At 41.3% G+C, this 19617-nt stretch overlaps 2 protein-coding genes across 4 annotated transcripts; both read left to right on the forward strand.

Moving 5' to 3' along the window:
- The first annotated feature begins 316 nt into the window (after nt 1–316).
- On the forward strand, nt 317–10636 carry stil (STIL centriolar assembly protein). 2 transcript variants are annotated; one of them, XM_024258680.2, is made up of 16 exons: nt 317–742; nt 1209–1316; nt 3658–3773; nt 3856–4037; nt 4354–4598; nt 4680–4763; nt 4987–5073; nt 5150–5297; nt 6434–6537; nt 6616–6724; nt 6887–7807; nt 8135–8219; nt 8290–8476; nt 8760–8850; nt 9012–9283; nt 9884–10636. In XM_024258680.2, exons 1-16 carry the CDS (start codon nt 663–665, stop codon nt 10440–10442), a joined length of 3378 nt encoding a protein of 1125 aa, XP_024114448.1. In that variant the 5' UTR covers nt 317–662; the 3' UTR covers nt 10443–10636. The 2 variants fall into 2 exon arrangements, with proteins under 2 accessions (XP_024114448.1, XP_024114456.1); XM_024258688.2 differs by having other exon boundaries at nt 6437–6537.
- A 769-nt stretch (nt 10637–11405) lies between these two features.
- Nucleotides 11406–19036, forward strand: serpinc1 (serpin peptidase inhibitor, clade C (antithrombin), member 1). 2 transcript variants are annotated; one of them, XM_024258662.1, is made up of 8 exons: nt 11406–11695; nt 13430–13796; nt 14213–14428; nt 14527–14664; nt 15499–15717; nt 16127–16301; nt 16890–16954; nt 18433–19036. In XM_024258662.1, exons 2-8 carry the CDS (start codon nt 13431–13433, stop codon nt 18607–18609), a joined length of 1356 nt encoding a protein of 451 aa, XP_024114430.1. In that variant the 5' UTR covers nt 11406–11695; nt 13430; the 3' UTR covers nt 18610–19036. The 2 variants fall into 2 exon arrangements, with proteins under 2 accessions (XP_024114430.1, XP_024114436.1); XM_024258668.2 differs by lacking the exon at nt 11406–11695 and having other exon boundaries at nt 13408–13796.
- Nucleotides 19037–19617: the final 581 nt, after the last annotated feature.

Consider the following 19617-nt stretch of genomic DNA (forward strand, 5'->3'; position numbering starts at 1 on the left):
AACTCTAAATTTGTTGAACCTGCTTCTTGAAACGGGCCCCTGATATAGGCTTTAGTACTATACGCCCTTGGATAAGAAAACTACATCATGCCTTATTATTGGATTAATCTTGTTTGTTTGTTATTGACTAGTTTTTATTTTCTCCTTATTTTCTGCAATGCCGGGTTTTCATATTATTATTATTATTATTATTATAATTACCAGTAAATTCCTTTTTTACTCATGTAATTCTTACTCCACACCAACTGGGGGCGGTAATTCACCAGAGAGACATTGACAAAACGAATAAAGGAGGAAACTCGTCTCCTATTGGTCCGTCTCTCAGCAGAGCACTCTTCTCATTGGCTAACTGAGCCGCCCCGCCATTGAAGCCCGTAAACAGCGCCAAACCAAACACTGCCCAACTTTTGTTTTTCTCTCGATGGTTTTTCGGGTTAAATGTAGCAAATTAAGCCTGTCAATGAGTTAACAAAAACAGTCCAAGAAGCGGCGACTTGTTTTATATTTAAACCCTGTAACCATAGTGACGTTTAAAGGTCGTCTCGTGAGAGAAGCAACCCCGGACGGACGGAGCAGATGTTTGGGGCGCTGGTGAACGTTGGGAGCTAACGTCAGCGTCGTGGGTCTGTTGTCGCCGCTCCCATTTGGAGGCTCCGGCAGGAATGAGCTGTCCAGTGAAGCTCCAGGCTCTGCCCAGCAGTGTTTTTGAGAAAGTTGTTACTCCGGAGAATATGCGAGTTAGGTGAGTTCAAAGCTAGCAAACATGCTAACCCTTAGCAATAAGCACCCCATAAGTAGTTTTACTGCAAGTATACTGTGTCTATATTAAAACTAAAGTAGCATTCTTGAAGTTTACTTTTTATATGCTATCTATACATTGTTAATTTAAAATGCTGCAATTTAATCTAAAGTATACTTCCTACACTACTGTACACAAACACGATTCGTAGTAAACTTGCATTACTTAAGCATACTTTATAAAATAGGCTTTTATAGCATTAAAGTTACCAGATCTTGTTGTTTTTAGACTTTAAGTAGCACCTTATAGAACCCAGACTATTCCTGTGGAAAATACATTCCAAGACAAATAACTGCATTGAAGTTCTTCAACAATTAAGTTGATTTAAAATTGCACAGATGTTTTGATTTTATTTTTTTTATCTAGCTGGTATAATCGAACGACCTCCTGATCTTCTTTTGTGACGTAGATCCTCTGTGAGTTCACTCACCCAGCTGAGTTTCCCTAAATCCAGATCAGCTCTGTGGGACAGCACACCTGCAGGAGAAAAGCTCCGCCTCCAGCTGTGCTCTCACAGGTAAGAGCATACACAACTCACAGAATCTGAAGAACCACTCTGATGAAAATTTGTTTTTTGGGTGCTTTTAACTTGTTCTTGTGGCATTTTTCTGATGATGGAAGACAGGAAAATTAAGCGTGAAACTGCATTTCTGAACATTTGTTTACTAAGGAGTGGACAAAAAGAGGCAGTTTGAAAAAGCTTGTAGTTGTGATGTAGGTGATACAGTCGACGAACCACAAGCTCCCTGCTCTATTCCATTATGATGCATCCACTTGACAAATGGATCCAATATTGCTCACCGTTTTTGTTGCACTAGTAATGTTAGGTTGGGGTTGTGAGGGGGCTGTAAGCTAGTGGGAGAGTGTGTAAACAGATGGATGGCGTGGAAGGGGCGAGCTTTCTCTGCACCAACAGTCTCGCCTACAACTCTGAGGCAAATTTTAATAAACTCATGCCACTCTGCAGAGACTATGTTCTAGAAAATGACACTAGTTTATTTTGATTTTGGCTAAAAATGGCATAATCATAATTAAAAGACCACTGAAAATAAATCAAAAGATGATCAGAGGGGGACCTTAAGTCACTTGAACTTAACACTAAACAGCAGGATAACATTTCCAAACTTCCCATGATTTTTTTATCCCATTATTTTGCCGGCGATTGTCAACATGACACTGTGTTTGGAAGATGTAATGCTGTCTAGGGGCCCGTTTTAAGAAGCAGGTTTTGTTGAAACTCTGAGTTTGTGAACTCCAAATTCAGCAAAATTCTGAGTTTTTGGTTTCAGAAAGAGAGAGATAACTTAAACCCAGGTTAAGGAAAACGGTCATTCATGCGATTATGGAGATTACTGGTTAAATTATTAACAGATCAAGAGCCATTCCTAACTTAACAAGTGACAAAATAACCTTCCTTATTTATTATTTATTTATTCATTCAGTTTCTTGACCGCTTTGTCCCTTTCGGGGTCGCGGGGGTGCCGGATCCTTACCTGTCTACTGAAGGGCGAAGGCGGGGTACACCCTGGACAGGTCCCCAGTCTGTCTCAGGGCCTCAATCACACACACATTCACCCTCACATTCACACCTAGGGGCAATTTAGAGTCACCAATTAACCTATGAAGCATGTTTTTGGACAGTGGGAGGAAGCCGGAGTCCCCGATTAAAACTCACGCATATAGGGGGAGAACATGCAAACTCCACACAGAAAGGTCCCAGCCGGGATTTGAACCGGAGCCTTCTCGCTGTGAGGCAAGAGCGCTAACCACCGCGCCACCGTGCAGCCCTATTATTTATTCATTATTTGAAATGATTCAAATGTAGACGTTCGCATTAACTCTGCAGATAATTTCTCTCTGTTTTACCGCTGCAGCTGTGTTGCTTTTCTTGTGGAAAATGTGCTCGTAGTCGTCATATGCTTGCAGGAATTTATCAATTTACGTCGCCAGAAGTACGAAACTCAGGTGTTTGTTCCCGTTGCCATGGTGAATCGTGCTGTCTTTGCTCCATTGATCAGGGCTTTTAATGATTGCGATGCTCACACCTGATTCTGGTTCTGACAACTTCAAGTTGATTGAATCAAACATTTTCAGCTGTTCTGAAACTGAAAACTTCAAGTTCGAGAATTTTGAGTCCAGTGACTCTGAGTTCAGATTTCAACTCTGAATTTGTTGAACCTGCTTCTTGAAACGGGCCCCTGGTAAACTTCTGGAACATTTAGCTGAACTGATGCCATAATGAGAGCTGTAACAAAAACATTCAGCTCTTAACCCTTATGCTATCTTGTGGGGTCCAGATGACCCAAGCCTGCCATGTCTGCCATGGACACCAGTGAAAATCAAAAATCATTGGGGAAAAAAAGTCTGGCGCGCTTTCTGGTAGGGTCCAGATGACCCCTCTCTCAACATCACCATACCTCGGATAGCAAAAGGGTTACTCCACAGCTTGAGTCAAACGTTGCTACAGTTGTGCGGATCAAAGACTTCCTATGTAGCTGTTTTACTGCAACAAACTCAGATTCATCATTTTAGTAATACTTTTGTATTTTTTAATTTTATTTTCTTCCCTGTTTTTATGTAAAACTTGTAAAAGACAATTGAATGCTAAAGTAAAACTACTACTTCTTGTTCATTTGTGTTTACATAAACAAATGTTTACTTTTCTGCACTGTCTAAGTCATATGTGTGGGCACTTTTATGCACACTTTCAAAACATCAAGAGATTTGTTTTATTGTGTAACTTAGTAAACACACTTATTCTTTGTAATGTATGAATCACTAATAGCTGAACGTAGGATCCTCAAATGTTCCAAAATGTGTTCTGAATCAGTTTAGATGTCAGTGATGTTTTTCTACAGGAAGCTTCGGCTGGTGCTGCAGGAAAAAACTCTCCGTTTGGCCCAGCGGCACGCCCGCCACAGCAACAAGCCCCGCCTTCACTTCTTCCTCCTGGGATCGGTGTCGGTCGATGCAGGTCAGAGCTCACCTTTACGTTTTCCTGACCGGTTCTGTGTTCAGTGGTGTTTAAATCCAGCCGTCTGTCGTTGTGTCTCTAGATGAAGAGGGCATCACGGTCACTTTGGACCGCTTCGATCCTGGCCGGGATCAGGCTGGAGGCTCCGGCCTGGTTCCATCAGCCGTTCCTCCCGGTGGTGTTGTGGTTCCCTGCTTGTTCTCCGATCGGCCGGAGCCTGAATCTGTCGTCCAATCGGAGACAGACTTTCATCAGTGCTTTAAAGTAAGCAGATAGATACCCTTGTTCTTTTTTTTAATCTCACATTTTCATTTTGTATTTAATGTAGTGCTTCCATCCCTATTAGAAGATAATTAACAAATAAATCAAAAAAATTTAATATTCAATTTAATTTGAAACTATTTTTTATTTTAGTGTATAATATCAGAAAGGCTATTAGAAAGTGTTCTGGTTTTAATCCTAAAGAGCTGCAGGCACATAAACTCAAAAAATAAAAGCTGGTTTATTAAAGGCAGGATAGAAACAGTCAATTTGTGCTGTAATGTGTCTGGAATAACTCCTCTGGGTGGCGCTGTTTCAGGTGCTGCAGCATGCGGTGAGTAGCAGGCAGACTCTGGATCTGTCTCAGCTACTGAAGGTCAGAGCTCAAATCAGCTGCTCGCAGCAGTGCGACGCCGCCGTCTTTAGCCTCAGCTGGCTGGCCGTCTGTCCGGCCGTGAGTGTGGACATTCAGCCGGTCCGGCCCGTTCCCATCATCCCCACAGCTCTGCTGAGGAGTCTGAGCGGCGCTGGCCGGCCCTCACAGCCTTCCAGCCAGCAGAGAGGGTGAGTCCCCCCCGCACTGATCACTCTGCATCTGTGGGAGTTTTATGGCATTTTCCTCTGACGGAATCACGTTCCCCACAGATTTCTGACAATGGACCAAACCCGGAAGCTCGTCCTCTTGCTGGAGTCCGATCCCAAAGCCTCCAGCCTGCCGCTCGTCGGACTGTAAGCTTTCATGTTCTCTGCCGTCTAAAAAACAGACAGGAAGTCATAGAGCGTGCAAAGATGGAAGCATCAGAAAAAAATGCTCTGACAAAAAACAAGTGTAGCTCAATCTATTGAACTGTTTTATTGATTCATTTAAGTGATTTTACAATTAAAAAGATAAACGAAAGCTTTGGAAACAATCTTAAAAATCTGTGATCATTTGCTTCTCTTCCTGTGACAGGTGGATGAGTGGGATCACCCACGTCTACAACCCTCAGGTGTGGGTGTGGAGCCTGAGGTTCATGTTTGGCTCCAGTCTTCAGGACCGGTGAGAGCGGCAGCTGGAAGCTCACAACAGGGACGTCTGAAGTGTGCGTCTCCACCAACCGTCTGCTGTGTTTCAGTGTTCTGTCGGAGAGCGGCTGCTTCCTCCTCGTTGTGTTTGGCCGCACCCACAGAGCTCCACAGTTCTTCCAGTGTCGAGGCTCCAGAACCGGACCGCAGCTGGACTGTCAGATTCTGACCAGCACCCAGTCTGTCACACTGTACCAGGTAACCAAACGCACTGCAGGACAGTAGTGACCGATGAGAACTTTGAAATGTTTCATCCTCATTCCTACTGAAGGCAAAATGAGTTGAAAAATTGTAAGACAGCTGAAAAGTAGCAAAAAAAGCAATTACATTTTACAGTCATGTGAAAAAATTAAGTCACCCTATGGAAGCCTGTATGTTTTCCCACATAATTTGGATACATTTAATATCAATTTAACCTGTAATTTCAACATGATGCAATTTCTGCTTATGCTTTTTAAAAGGGCTAAGTGTTTTAAAACGCTTATTTAGACTTTTTTAAATTAATTATTAGGAAAATAAAGTGGGAAAGTGTCCATTTTCACCGATTATTATTCACAATCTAAGTTCAAAGCAGCTGATCAGAAAACTGATGACTCAGCATTCTAACAGCCTTTAAACGGATCACTCACAGACGAATCTTAGAGATGTGAAAAGAGTCTCACCCTAGGCTGGTGCGTAAATAAGGTTTCGTGTGTGCGAAATTTAGATTTGTCTGTAATTTTTTAAGATTTGCATGTGTAAATAGTTTAACACTGATGTAATTTAATTTGTGCATGTGTAAATATTATTTTTTTGTTGTCATTTTTGTACCTATGCACATATTGTATTATATGAGTGACAAATCTAGAATTACGCACGCACAAATCGGGGTGATACTTGTATATATACAGCATTTACATATACAGTTTGTGTCTAAGGAGGTATTAAACATTCAACATCATAACAGCACAATTAGGAAGAGACAGTAATTCGAAAGTTTATCAAACTGAATGGATTCTTTCTCGAAGGTTGCTGTTTAAAATCTTACAAGCATTGAATTTCTGAATTTAGAAATAATACCTCAAAACCATTTTAACCCTTTAACACCCAGGCTCCAGTGTTTATGTTCTTTGATTTACTGCAACGTTCAACCGTTAAAACGATCAACGTAATTCTCATACGAGCCGCTTTTTTTCCCTCAGAATCTGCTGGAATTACGTTGATCGTGTTAGTGGTTGAAAAGTTGTGTTATGTTAAAGATTTTGTGTTTAAGCGTCACTGCCGACGCCTCAGGTGTTACTTTTCAGTCCAAGCTGGACTCCCAACGTTTCCGATCCTCAAAGTGTCGTGTGCAGCAGGTGGCTCCAGCGGACGGCGGGGTTCTGCGCTGTGATCTGGGTTCAGAGGTCCACGGCAGACAGGCAGAGGTCTTCAGAGCAGCTCAGCGCTCTTTCAGCAGGTTTGACCTTTCACCTTTAGAGGTTCGGATCAGCGCCGCCCGCAGGTGACAATCCAGCTCACTATTCTGTGTCCTCAGCTCGCCTCTGCCTGCAGCCGGGCTCTCCGTCAGTGACCAGGACTCCGGCGTGGAGGACGAGGACCTGTCGCCCCGGCCGTCTCCAAACCCCCACCCCCCAGCTCCACAGGTCAGGGGTCAACTTGTCTGGAATTCTGTCTGTGCTTTCCCCACAAAGCTGCAAATTTCTCCTGTTTTGCTGAGAGATTGATTTTATTTTTTTTCTGAGGAGTCTGAGAGTCGAAGCGTCTCCTCTTCTTCACCTCCTCATCTGTGGTGTTTGTCGTCTCAGACTCGCAGGGTGCAGCCGTCCGTCCCCGAACTCTCTCTGCTCGTTGACGGCAGCTTCTCCTTCAACCAGAACCGGGACTCTGACTCCGCCCCCAGAACGTCTCCTCCTGACAACAAGGCCCCTGCTCCTGCCACCTCCTCCTCCTCAGCCCCTGCTCCTGCCACCTCCTCTTCCTCAGCCCCTGCTCCTGCCACCTCCTCAGCCCCTGCTCCTGCTCCACACCTCCACAGCACTCCCAACTCAAACTTTCACCAGCCGTGCATGTGTTGTTCCGCCCGCGCCTACAGCTGCACCTCCATCCACCCCTCCCCGGCAGCTCCAACTCCCTCCCATCATCACACTTCTCCTTCTGCTCCGTCTCCTTCCACCCCCCATCAGAAACCTTGTGCCAGCCCCCGCCCTGTTCTTCAGCACCCTTCAGTCTACCAGCGCTCTCCTCCACCCGTGGAGTCGGACTCTCCTCGTCCTCAATCCCACCATCACACTCCTCCTCCTCCTAACCACTACTCCTCTGTGCCCCATAAATCCTCCCATTATCACTCTCCTCCTCCTCCTGGTCCTCCCCTCCTCTCCTCCAACCAGAAAGCTCTTCACCCCCCTCCTCCTACCAGCCAGCATGTCTTCCCATCCCATCCTGGTCCTGCGTCTCCTCCACCCTCCTCAGGCTGCCCCAGTTCCATTGCCCCACCCTCCCACACGTCTCCTCCCTCCCCATGTCCTGCTGCTCCTCCTCCCTGCCACTGCTGCCCCCCTCCTCCTCTATCAAACCCAGCATTAGGAGCCAACCCCCTGTCTCCTTCTTGGCTCCCACGCCCCCCCTGTGTGAATCGATGCTGTGATCCGTTGTCGGGAGTCGCTCCATCGGACACCTACCAGCTCCTGCTCCACCAGGACCGCCAGCTGCGCCTCCTTCAGGCTCAGGTTTGAGTCTCACTTTGTTGCATTTAATAAATAAATGGAGAGTTCATGAAATAATCTTACCGACCAGCAGGGGGCAGAATTTATACCAACCTTTTCAGCTTTGTTAAAACTTTCTTTTAGGATCAATGAAGTCAGTTTGAACCAAAGATCTGAGAAAACAGGCAACCAGACTGTTTTAAAGCTTTGTTTTATATGTTTCAATATCATAAATTGAGTTTATAGAAGCAGGAAACAGACCATCATGCATTGCAGCAGCAGCTTATTTCTGTGGTTGAAAATGCTGATTTGGTCTTTGATGGTCTCGGTTCCTCACACTTGTCGTCGCAGGTCCAGATGCTGCTGGAGGCTCAAAAGAAACTGCAGGTCAACACTCAGACGTCCACAAGCACGGTCAGCGTCGCCGTGGAAACAGGTCAGTGTTTCCCAGCCTCCTGTTCACCTGACCAAACAGGCGATCCATCTCATCACACTGCCGTCTTCAGGTGCCAGTCTGTTCTGGGGGAGCGGCCCAGAACAGCCTCCCCCTCATCAGAACGACCACTCCTCCTCCTCCCCATCATCAACATCATGCCCCCCCACCTCATCACATGAGAGGAGACCTGTGGGAGGAGCTGAGAGTGGTGACATCACAGGTCAGGAAGTGCCATCCTCCCCCCCAGTTCAGGCCAGGTGAGTGAACTGATTTGCCTTCATTTGATTGTCGTAGTTCAGCAAATGTAACAAAAGAGAAGAATCCCAGTTAAGACTTTTATGGTTTTTTTTATCCCCACTGTCATTAAACTCCATTTGAAACTTCAACTTCAGCTGCAATCATCATTTATTCTGGATGTTTAAAACAAGTTTTTATGTCTTAATGGAAACATAAGCTGTCAAAGAATCACAACACAAGATGAAAAAAATGTTTTGAAAATGTTTAAATAATTGAAAATAAACCCTTTTCTTCTCTGTTCAGCCTGAGTGGTTTACAGAGTCCGGTTCTGGGGGAAAGTGTCAGCATGTACGCAGCCAGAGACGAGCAGCAGAGCTTCTACAAGAACCTCATGGTACCGCATCTTCATCTTTGAAGCTCAGAACCACTGTGCTTCTGGCTGAGACTTTTGTTTAAGGGATTACTATTCCCTTTTTTATTTTTTGGAGTATAATCTGTCTCATGATTGTGTTTGTGTGGAGTAGATCTCTAACATAAACTTCCTTTTGTCCTCAGACTCAGCTCCACAGTCGTCTCCAGGATCCAGACGACAAACAGGAGGCAGAGGAAGATTCCAGGAGGAAGAGTCTGCCCTCCTCTGAGCACTCCCACTCTTCCTCATCCGCCTCCTCCTCAACCTCGACCCAGAGGAAGAAGCGGCAGCTTCCAGAACCAGACCCCGTGGTCAGAGCCACCGTTCGGCAGCTGCAGCAGCTGGGCGTGGACGTGGACGAGGCCGACGTGACGGAGTCGGACAAACACAGACTCAAAGCCGTGGAGAGCGCCAGGTATGGAGTTCAGCTAAAGCAGCATTTAGGAAGTGTAGTATGCAGTTAAAAACAAAAACTCACACTCCTCAAGAAAGAACAGTCCTGTCAGTGACTGTCTGCAGCTTTAATACGAGTTGAAAGATTCCATTCTACACAGGATTATAGATATTTTAAGACTGTAAACTCTTTCATACTCTTCTCAGACAGACGAGAACATTTTCATACTTTTCTCTCTAAACTCTCAAAACTTCATAGAATAATAATTCCTAATTGTTTTCTATTAAAGAATGAAAACAAAGATCTGCTTTTAAAGAAACTTTGTAAGGAAAGAAGCTGTACAGAGTTCTGTACAGGAGATGGAGAAGATTGATTAACAACGTCAACAGCCAATTAAGACCCAGAACATCTGTTAAAAGAAATAAAAACACAAAAATATAGCAACTGTAATAACTACATTATCCTTAAAATGATGTTCAAATGTATCATATTTCTGTATATATTCAGTGTATTTTTTGCCTTAAGTCGTATATAATCCTAAACTACATGTTGAAGATCTGCGTCTTTAGGGTTAAAACAACTGAAAGCACAAATGTTGATGTGGTTCATGGTATTTTCCAGCGTGTTGGCGAGCATCAACCCGGCGGCGGTCATCTCTAGACTGAGTGTGTCCGAGCCGACAGCCAGCGCCCTCTGCCCTGGTGGCAGTGTGGATCTAAGCCTGGAGGCCAACGCCATCGCGCTGCGTTACCTGAGCGACGCCCAACTCAGCAGGCTGTCTCTGGGAGGCCACACCCCCCAGCACATCCCCACGCTCTCCTCCTCCAACGTCTCCCTGCTGTCTCCTAGCAACATGTCTCTGGCCACCAGAAAGTACATGCGGCGGTACGGCCTGATAGAGGAGGAGGACAGCGAGGAGGAAGAGGAGCCCGTCCGGGGTCAGAAGGGTTCAGCTCGCCGGCCGCTAACCGAAGTGAAGCTCCTCCCACAGAGCCAGCTCCTCCGGGACCTGCGGCCGAAAATGCAGCTTTTAACCGCGAGCAAACCCAACACGGATGACAAGGAGAACCGATCGGGAAGGAGAGACGCTTTGATCCGGGCGGAGAACCAGCAGCCAGAGGGCTCGGTGGGAAACATCCTGGACCTGAGCCGGCTCAGGCAGCTGCCCAAACTCTTCTGACCCTCCAATCCATCTTAATGTGCTGGAAATGGACCTGTTCTTCTGGACTCATCCGGTCCCTGCAGAGGACCTGATACCCTCATTTTATGAGATTTTCTTGTATTTCTGCTCTTTGTGTGAAATGTTTTTGTACATTTTTATATCTGTAAATACCCACGTGAAGCACATGAAATAAAATTTTGATTTTAATTAAAGAATTATTATTATTATTGTAATGCACATTTCTAAATTTGCTACCAAAAAGTACAAATGTTGTCAAAGTAATTGGATAGCGAAGGGCTTTTAGAGCTTTAAATTGAATTAGCTGCAGAAATATTGAACAGAAAATAAAATCATACATTTTTTCACACCAGGCTGTTGAGGAATATTAAAATCCACAAGGCCCGAGCTTCTCATAGAACAGCTTTATAATGTTTTGTTTTTGTGTTTCATTATGTTCATTTTATAGCTTCAACAAGGCTGTGGGAACTACAGATACAAGGGAAAGTTTGTGCCAAAATAAAGAATTCAGCAAATCATCAGTCAAATAGGAAATGCTATTCTTCTAATACTAAAATAAATAAAAAAAAAGAAACAGCAGATGTATCATATTTGCAAGTATTATTTTGCATTACTCTGAATTCACTTTTTGGATCAATTACTAACTTTTTTTGTCTTAACATTGTTCAAAGATCATCAAAGTAACTCAATTTATGATCATTTGCACAAGTAAAAACTGAAAAATTTAGGTCTTAAAATCTAACTTTTTTTGTATAATTTTACTTAAAATGATCATCAAACAGGTCATTGTAGAGAAATTAAGTTCAAGTGTAAAACAAATGTTGCGTTTTAATTCATGACAAGTGATTAAACCTAATTTTTGTTCTTGTTTAGTTGTTGATTTTGGTTCAATCAAATAATTTAACATTTTGAATATGTATATTGTATTTTTTTAAGTAGATATAAAATAAGTTATAAAAATATACTTGTATTTAATTTGACTTAAACAACTACATTTATCTTTTGCTCAAAAAAATGTAAAACCCTTTTTTCCCCCTTTTCTTTACCTGTCCGGGTATTGATCGTGTGGGGGCGGTTCCCAGTCCTGTTGACAGCAGCAGGTCCAGTCATTTCCTGGGATCAAACTCTGAGCTGTTGTTGACCGGCTGAGGATCAATGTCTCAAAGGTTGATGTGGTGTTTGAGTGTTCTGCAGGACACTGACCTGAATTCAGACAAAGCTGCACATATCTGAACACACGACCAACTGCTCAGGTAACGTACTGATGCCTAACTCCTTACAGCAAAAAAAAAATTCTGTTTTTTCTTTTTTTAATTTGCTAAAGTTGATATTAGTCCAGCAAAAGCAGGTGCAGAATAACAAAAATATGTCAATATACTGAAGGAAATTGATGCATTTAATTGAAAAATTACAAAACTTAACTTGAACTGCAGTCTTTTGATTGATTTATTGATATTCAATCAATATTTTGTCTGTTTTTGTTCATGTTCTGGTGTGACAAAGTCTTGTAATCAATAACTCTGATGTAGAGTTTTTGTCTTGTCTCAAAACAAAATGCTAAAAGTTTGTAAAGGCCATTGTGTAATTTTAGAAGGAGTCATAAACCAAAAACAGGACTAATTTCAAAGGTACCGATACTGTGATGACAAAAAAAGCCGCATTTAAACTTACATTTTTGTGAGGAATTTGCAAAAAGTAAAAAATAAATAGAAGTTTATTTTGGGGAAAATAGCCTCAGAAAATGTTAACTTTTGACTCTAGAGGCCACCTTTCATATAGGTCAAAGGAAATGTTTACAAGCTTTTTTTCTTACATTGATGTGGCGAACACACGTGTCGACCTTTGTGTATTTACCAAGTACATTCAGCTTCTTTAATTTAGCCTCTTTTCCATGATGCCTTTTACGGAGGAGTGGAGTTGTGGGTAATGCAGTTTCATTCTTCTAAAAGGCTGTATCCAAATTCCCTCCCTAACCCCTAGAAAAACGATATAGAGCGGGACTTTCTAGTGCCCTGGATTGTTATGCATTGTGTTCATTACTTTTTTCCCCTTTAAATTCATGAATCAATTGTATTTTGATGATCAAAACTTGGATAATTTGTAAAGAAGAAATCAACAAACATGTTTTAAATGCAATGCATTGTGGTCTATATTCACTAATTTAGATTGTGTTCTTGCTATTCACTACTTAGTTCACCATATAGTGCGTTCGACATTTTCTTAGGCATGGCTCAATCTTCAATTGCAAAATCTAGAGTACTAGAAGTTTCCCAGAAGTCTTTGCGAAAACCAGTGTGCATCAATGCTCACTAGATTGGTAAATATAGAGCCGTTTTCTTGAGAGGGACATGTAACTGTTTTCTTCTCTGATGGTTCATTTCTGTAGTCTGTACAGAAAAAACAATTCTAAATCTATTTAAAAATGAAACCAATAAGTAGTCTGTCCTCTTCTGTCACAGTTCAGACTGCAGACAAGTGCAATAAAAAGTCACGTTCTATGTGAGTCTCAATCAGCCAGACTGACAAAAAAAAAAATCTAACCAATAAATATTTTATTTTATTTTTTATAAACCGTCCAAGTTTTCATCATCAAAACACAGTGAAGCTTAAAAAGTCTTCATCAAATATTCATATTTATTATGTTTTTACTTCAGGAAATCAATCAAAGATATATGCTGTTTAAATAAAAAAGTAGTGAGCATGGTGTCCCAATCGCTTTTAAAGTCCAGGGCACTAGATAATCCTGTACTATATAGTTTTTTTAGTCGTTAGGGAGGGAGTTTGGACATAGCTCTAGTGAGCATCGATGCACTCTAATTACAGAAAAGACAGAAAAGATTTCTGTGGCCAGACAGCTCTACAAAATGCTGAATCATTATGGTGAACTAAGCAGTAATATAATAGTTCTTGGTAAATGTAATTGATGTTCCTTTGAAACTGATTAATGTCTCCCAAAAATCCTCAGTTCTGATTGGTCTCTTCTCCAGAATGAGGGCTACTGATTGGCTTTTAGTTTTGGCGTTCCTGCCCTCCATCGTGCTGTCTCAGCATGTGGACATCTGCAACGCCAAACCCAAAGACCTTCCTCTGGAACCACGCTGCAGCTACCGCAGCCCCGATGTGGAGACCCCCGACGACCACACGCCGGAGCCCGAGGTGGTTCCAGAGTCCACCAACCCCAGGGTGTGGGAGCTGTCCAAGGCCAACAGCCACTTCGCCCTGTCCTTCTACAAACACCTGGCCGTCAGCAGGAAGACCGAAGAGAACATCTTCATGTCGCCCATCAGCATCTCCACCGCCTTCGCCATGACCAAGTTGGGAGCCTGCAACCGGACTCTGGAGCAGATCATGAAGGTCGGAGCATCCTAATGGTGTCTTTCAGCAAATTTCATCAATGGAACAATATCACTAATATATCTTACAACCCCTTCCACCTGATCTCAGATTCACGCTGTCACCCATTCAGGCAGAGGGAACAACATCCATGATTTAACTGTGTCTTTTCTGAACTCCAACAAGCAGTTTGATCAGAAAACCAAAGAAATGCAAACATTTTCCACAACTTCTGGGTTGTGTCTTTGGATTGGACAATTGTCAGACAAATCTCAAGCTATACTCCTCAATGACATCTTCATATGACATCTTTTATTAAAAAGACATCTCACTATAAACTATAGTGATTAATCTTGATCGATTACAAAGGAAAATATACATCTGCGGTTCAGAATGTGTCAAACTGGACCTAAAGAAAAGTGTTGTTTGTCCTGCAGGTCTTTCAGTTTGACACCATCAAGGAGAAGACGTCCGATCAGGTTCATTTCTTCTTTGCCAAACTAAACTGCCGGTTGTACAGAAAGAAAGACAAAACCACAGAGCTGGTCTCTGCCAACCGGCTGTTTGGAGAGAAATCGCTGTTTTTCAACGAGACCTTCCAGAACCTCAGTGAGATGGTGTACGGAGCCAAACTGCTGCCCCTCAACTTCAAGGTGAAATGTGTCATCGATGAGGAAACATAAACTGACCTTTGTTTCTAGAAAAGTAGACATGAAACAATGTCATTTCAATAGTGACTGTGGTTCTGTAGATGAATCCAGAGCAGGCCCGGATCACCATCAACGACTGGATCTCCAACAAGACGGAGGACCGGATCAGAGACACACTGCCAACAGGGGTGCTGGATTCCAACACCATTCTAGTTCTTGTCAACACCATCTACTTCAAGGTATTCAAAGTTCTGACAACTTAGAGGTGCAAACATTGACAAAAAAAAGGTCAAATTGTGACTTTTTTATTTGAAACCAATTTGAGTTTCTGTAAATGCTAAGCTATGTTCACATGCTAAAGGTGGGCTTTTGAACGCTCGTTTAGCCCATGGTGTTCAGACTGGACAAACAGTGAAGAGTTTCTTATTCTTTTTCTATTGTTTACTAGCACGTGTTCGCCACCTACAGTTAGGAAAATCTTGGTGCAAAATGTCGAAGCAGTACAAATTTTGCAAATTTCTTTCACAACTCTATTCTGATAAATGAAAGACTTGGTGTCATATAATTCTGGCCTGCGACAATCCGCTATTACTAATTTCTTCTTCATGATCAGTTTTCAAACGGTTGACACATCCAGTTGGCACTAATTTAAAATGCGTCACTACCAAACCCAAGTCGCTGATTGGTCACTGGTTTAACTTTTAATGCACGTTTGATGGCCACGTGTTTGGTATGTAAAGCCCTACAATGGTCGTAGCAACTTGTGTAGCAGCGAGTGAATGCACGAGTTATAAACACTGAAGCCTGAAATGCAAACACAGTATAAACTAGCTTACTTAGACTTATTGAGGGTGGTGTGAATGTCGCCAATTGCTAATGTGATACGCTAAACGCAAATTCTTGAACGTGCCTCTAGCCCCTGGCGTTTATCCTTGACTGTTGATCTAGGCATCATTGACCCTGCGATTGTACACAGAGACCAAATTTGGTGTCAAAAGTGTTCGTTGCTACAATTCTTTTTCCTTTTTTTGTTTGTTTGAGTTCTTACTAAAGATTTGTTTCCTGCCTCTCAGGGTCAGTGGAAGAAAAAGTTCGACAAGAAAGCGGTGTTTTCCTCAGATTTCCAAGTCAGCAGCAGTCGCACCTGCCAGGTCAACATGATGTTCCAAGAGACCAAGTTCAAGTACAAGCACTTTCCTGAGGATGAGGTGCAGGTGCTGGAGATGCCGTACCGAGGCGATGACATCACCATGGTGATAATCCTCCCCAGTAGAGACACATCGCTCAGTCAGGTAACTGTGACACAACTTTTCAACAGCAACAGGAGAAATTTGAAAATGAATCCCCCCCCCCAAAAATAAACATTTACTGATGATCATTGAGGTGATAGTTGACATCCACGTGGAATTATACTGTTGTTCTAGAGTCATAAACATGTCATTTTTATTTATTTTTGATTTTATCATCACACGTATAAACTGGTTTTAAAGAATTTCTCACCCATTATTTTATGTTTTTATCAAAAATGTTTCTAAATAGAAATACAAATAAATGAAAACAGTTTCTTATTTGATGATCATTAATCCTTTATGGATGATATTATGACTTTTGTTTGGACTAGCTGTTTGATTTCTGATGTCAGATCCTGATAATCGTCCGTATTCTAGGGCTCATGCCACAGAAGTGTTCTTGTGTGTTCAGGTGGAGGAGAGCCTGAACTTGAAGAAACTGAACGGCTGGTTGGATCAGATGACGGAGACCTCCGTCTCCGTGTCCATGCCCCGCTTCAAGGTGGAGGACAACTTCAACCTGAAGGAGATGCTGCAGGAGCTTGGACTGACCGACCTGTTCAGCGCTGAAAACGCCAGTCTTCCAGGTGCTTTTACCCGAACCACATTCAGAGACATGACCTCACGCCTTACCAGTGGAAACTATTACATTTTTTAAGATTAGGGAAAATAAATTGATACTAGTAATAAAAAAATATTGTTTTAATAAAACTATTTAGGCTTTGCTCTGTTGGTAGAGTAATCTGGTTTGAGTTAATGTGTAGTCAAACTCAGAAATATCAACTTGGAGAGTTTCTTACTTTTCTTAACTGCACATTGCACAAACTGAATCTTAAGAAAGTACGAAGACACTTGTTTCTAGAAAAATTGTCTTATTTTCTTATTTATTGTCTTGCTAAAAAAATAATCATTAAGAAAGCTTTTCAATAGCATAATAATCTTAGTTTTTAAAAACTGTCTTTGTAACAGTATTTTTTTTTCATAAAATAAGAATTCTTGGTAAGAACGTTTTTCTTACCCAATTGGCAGTTTTTTTTTTAAAAAACGTATTTGAAGAAAATCTACCAATAGTGTAGATTGTGACTCATTTCTACAAGGCCTGTTTTGCAGCAAATGTTAAAAGAAAATTGTTTCCTTTAAATGTGTGCTTCAGTTAAGAGTCTTTTGTGCTTCAGGGATTCTGGAGGATGACTCTGATGGGCTCTTCATCTCCAATGCCTACCACAAAGCCTTTCTGGAGGTCAGTCAGACTAACTTTATGTCAAACCTGAACGCTTGTTTTTGTTTTTAATGATGACCATATAATTTGTCAAATACCTCTTTAGAAACAATTACTGACTGACAACACAACTAAAGTCAGAAAAGTTAGATGTTTCATGAAAATTAGCGTCCTAACTTGACTTTATACTAATTAACTTTTAAATACCAACTAAAGTTTATACTGACTTAGCTTTTCAGTGCTAATACTTTATAGGCTACTCAATTAGCTTTTAAATTCTAACTTGAACTTGTGCTATATTAGCTTTAAATGGCTACTTAAAAAGGTGTTAAATTAGCTTTTAAATGCTTACAAGACTTTATACCTAATAAACTTTCAAAAATGCCAGCTTGACTTTATACTAAGTTACCATTTAAAAGCTAATTCAAATGTATGCTAACTTAGCTTTGGAATGCTAACTTGACCTTATACCAAATTTGCTTTTAAATTCTAATTTGACTTTACGAAATTTGCTTTTAATTACCAACTGGATTTTTAATGAATTAACTTTTCAATGCTAACTTAATTTTTTGCCAAATTAGCTTTAAATGCTAACTTGAACTTGTGTAAAATTTGCATTTAATTGCTAGTTTGAACTTATGCTTAATTAGCTTTAAATGCTAACTTGAAAATGCTAAATTAGTTTTAAATTCTAAATTAAATATTTGCGAGATTAGCTTTAAAATGCTAACTATACTTTATACTAAATACGCTTTTAAAAACAAACTTTTTGTACTGAATTACCTTTTAAATGCTAACTAGTAAATCAGGTTTTAAATGCTAACTAGACTTTATACTAAATTAGCTTTTAAATGCTAACTAGACTTTATACTAAATTAGCTTTTAAATGCTAAATTTGAATTTATGCTAAATTAGCCTTCAAAGGCTTACTTGGCAGGTGAATGCTTAAAACATTGCAAAAAAATGGAAAAAATGCTGTATTTTAGCTTAAATCTATTATTAAAACTTGATAGATTAAATAATTAGATTGTGTGTCTTTTGATGAAAAAAAATTACCTTTGTGCATTAGAACTAGAATATGTGTTGCTAAAATCTATTCAAAAATACATTAAATTTAATTCAATTGATAAATTATGGAAGCAAAGGAACTAAGTGTTTTCTTATTTTTGTTCTTTAGTCCACTTTATTTTTTTTTATTTTTATTTTTTATTTCTAGAAGCCATTAGCCTATATTTACTGTTATAGCATCAACTTTATTGTTGAGTTGTGATACCAATCTCCCATTTTAGTATTCATTTTACATTTTTACTAAGCCTCTTAAGTGATATTTTCTGGGTTTGTTACCAGTTCAATACTGAACAATAGTATTTAAAACCCCTGAAGTTTAATGATGATTCTGAGAGGATATGTAGACAACCTTCAGACAAACTCAGGAATCCCCCCCTGCTGTCATAAAGTGTTACCGAGCAGCAGTGACAAAGGTTATCATCTGCCTTCAGGTCAATGAAGAGGGCAGTGAGGCGGCGGCCGCCACCGCTGTGCTGGCCGTCGGACGCTCCTTCAACCCCTACCGCGAGGTCTTTCAGGCTGACCGGCCTTTCCTGCTCTTCATCAGAGAGTCAACCATCAACACGCTGCTGTTCAGCGGCCGCGTGGTCGACCCCTGTGATCAATAAATCCCACCGACAGACACTTCTGCTAGCATCACTGCTGCCCTGCGGGGCGTCATGCTGCATTCATGCTTTACCAAGTCCAGTTCACCTTCAAGCTGCCTTTTTTCTCATTACATCCCACAGACATAACAGCTCAGTGATCACCTGCAAAGGTACAAGACAGCTGAAAAAAGCAAAAGAAATATAGTGAGTAAAGGAATGTTGCACAAGTTGAGACAGAGAAAGTTTAAAGATAAATCTAAAAAGTAGAAAAGATGAATAAATGCTGAAATATAATTGAGTGTTTTGTATTATGCTGGTTAAACTGGTCAATTTGCACTCTTGAAAGAATATGCACTTCTGATACTCTTCAAGTTAGGTTTCATTAGGAGTCATTCAATTAAAACATAGTCTGGTCTCATTTTAAATAAAAATGGTTCTCTTAAACATGCCAATTCTTAAAAAAATGTATTTATGTTCTTCTCATGCATGTGTGCATTTTCTCCTGGCACTTTGGCTCCTCCCACAGTACAAAAGCAAGATGGATGGATGGATGGGTTCTTCTCTCACATACACTCACTGACCACACCTGTTCAACTGCTCATTAATGCAAATTTCGAATCAGCCAATCACATGGCAGCAACTAGACATGTAAACATGGTCAAGACGATCTGCTGCAGTTCAAATCAAGCATCAGAATGAGGAAAAAAGGGATTGAAGTGACTTTGAACGTGGTATGGTAGCATTTCAGAAACTGCTGATCTACTGGGATTTTCACCCACAACCATCTCTAGGGTTTACAGAGAACGGTCAGAATAAGAGAAAATATCCAGTGAACTACAGTTCTGTGGGTGGAAGTGTCTTGATGTCAGAGGTCAGAGGAGAATGACCAGACTGGTTCCAGCTGATAGAAAGACAACAGTAACTCAAAGAACCAGTGGTTATAATCGAGGTCTGCAGAAGAACGTCTCTGAACACACATGTCCAACCTCGAGGCAGATGGACTACAGCAGCAGAAGACCTCAAGAGGTT

This window comes from Oryzias melastigma, linkage group LG11 (genome assembly GCF_002922805.2).
Source record: "Oryzias melastigma strain HK-1 linkage group LG11, ASM292280v2, whole genome shotgun sequence".
Lineage (NCBI taxonomy): Eukaryota > Metazoa > Chordata > Actinopteri > Beloniformes > Adrianichthyidae > Oryzias > Oryzias melastigma.

Bases quoted from the DNA above. Each gene is read 5' to 3' on its own strand.
- serpinc1 (XM_024258662.1), top strand. From the start codon at position 13,431: ATGAGGGCTACTGATTGGCTTTTAGTTTTGGCGTTCCTGCCCTCCATC. The intron at 13,797-14,212 runs GTCGGAGCATCC...TTTGTCCTGCAG, and splicing joins CTCTGGAGCAGATCATGAAG to GTCTTTCAGTTTGACACCAT. The intron at 16,302-16,889 runs GTGCTTTTACCC...TTTGTGCTTCAG, and splicing joins TGAAAACGCCAGTCTTCCAG to GGATTCTGGAGGATGACTCT.
- stil (XM_024258680.2), top strand. From the start codon at position 663: ATGAGCTGTCCAGTGAAGCTCCAGGCTCTGCCCAGCAGTGTTTTTGAG. The intron at 5,298-6,433 runs GTAACCAAACGC...TGTCGTGTGCAG, and splicing joins AGTCTGTCACACTGTACCAG to CAGGTGGCTCCAGCGGACGG. The intron at 9,284-9,883 runs GTATGGAGTTCA...GGTATTTTCCAG, and splicing joins AAAGCCGTGGAGAGCGCCAG to CGTGTTGGCGAGCATCAACC.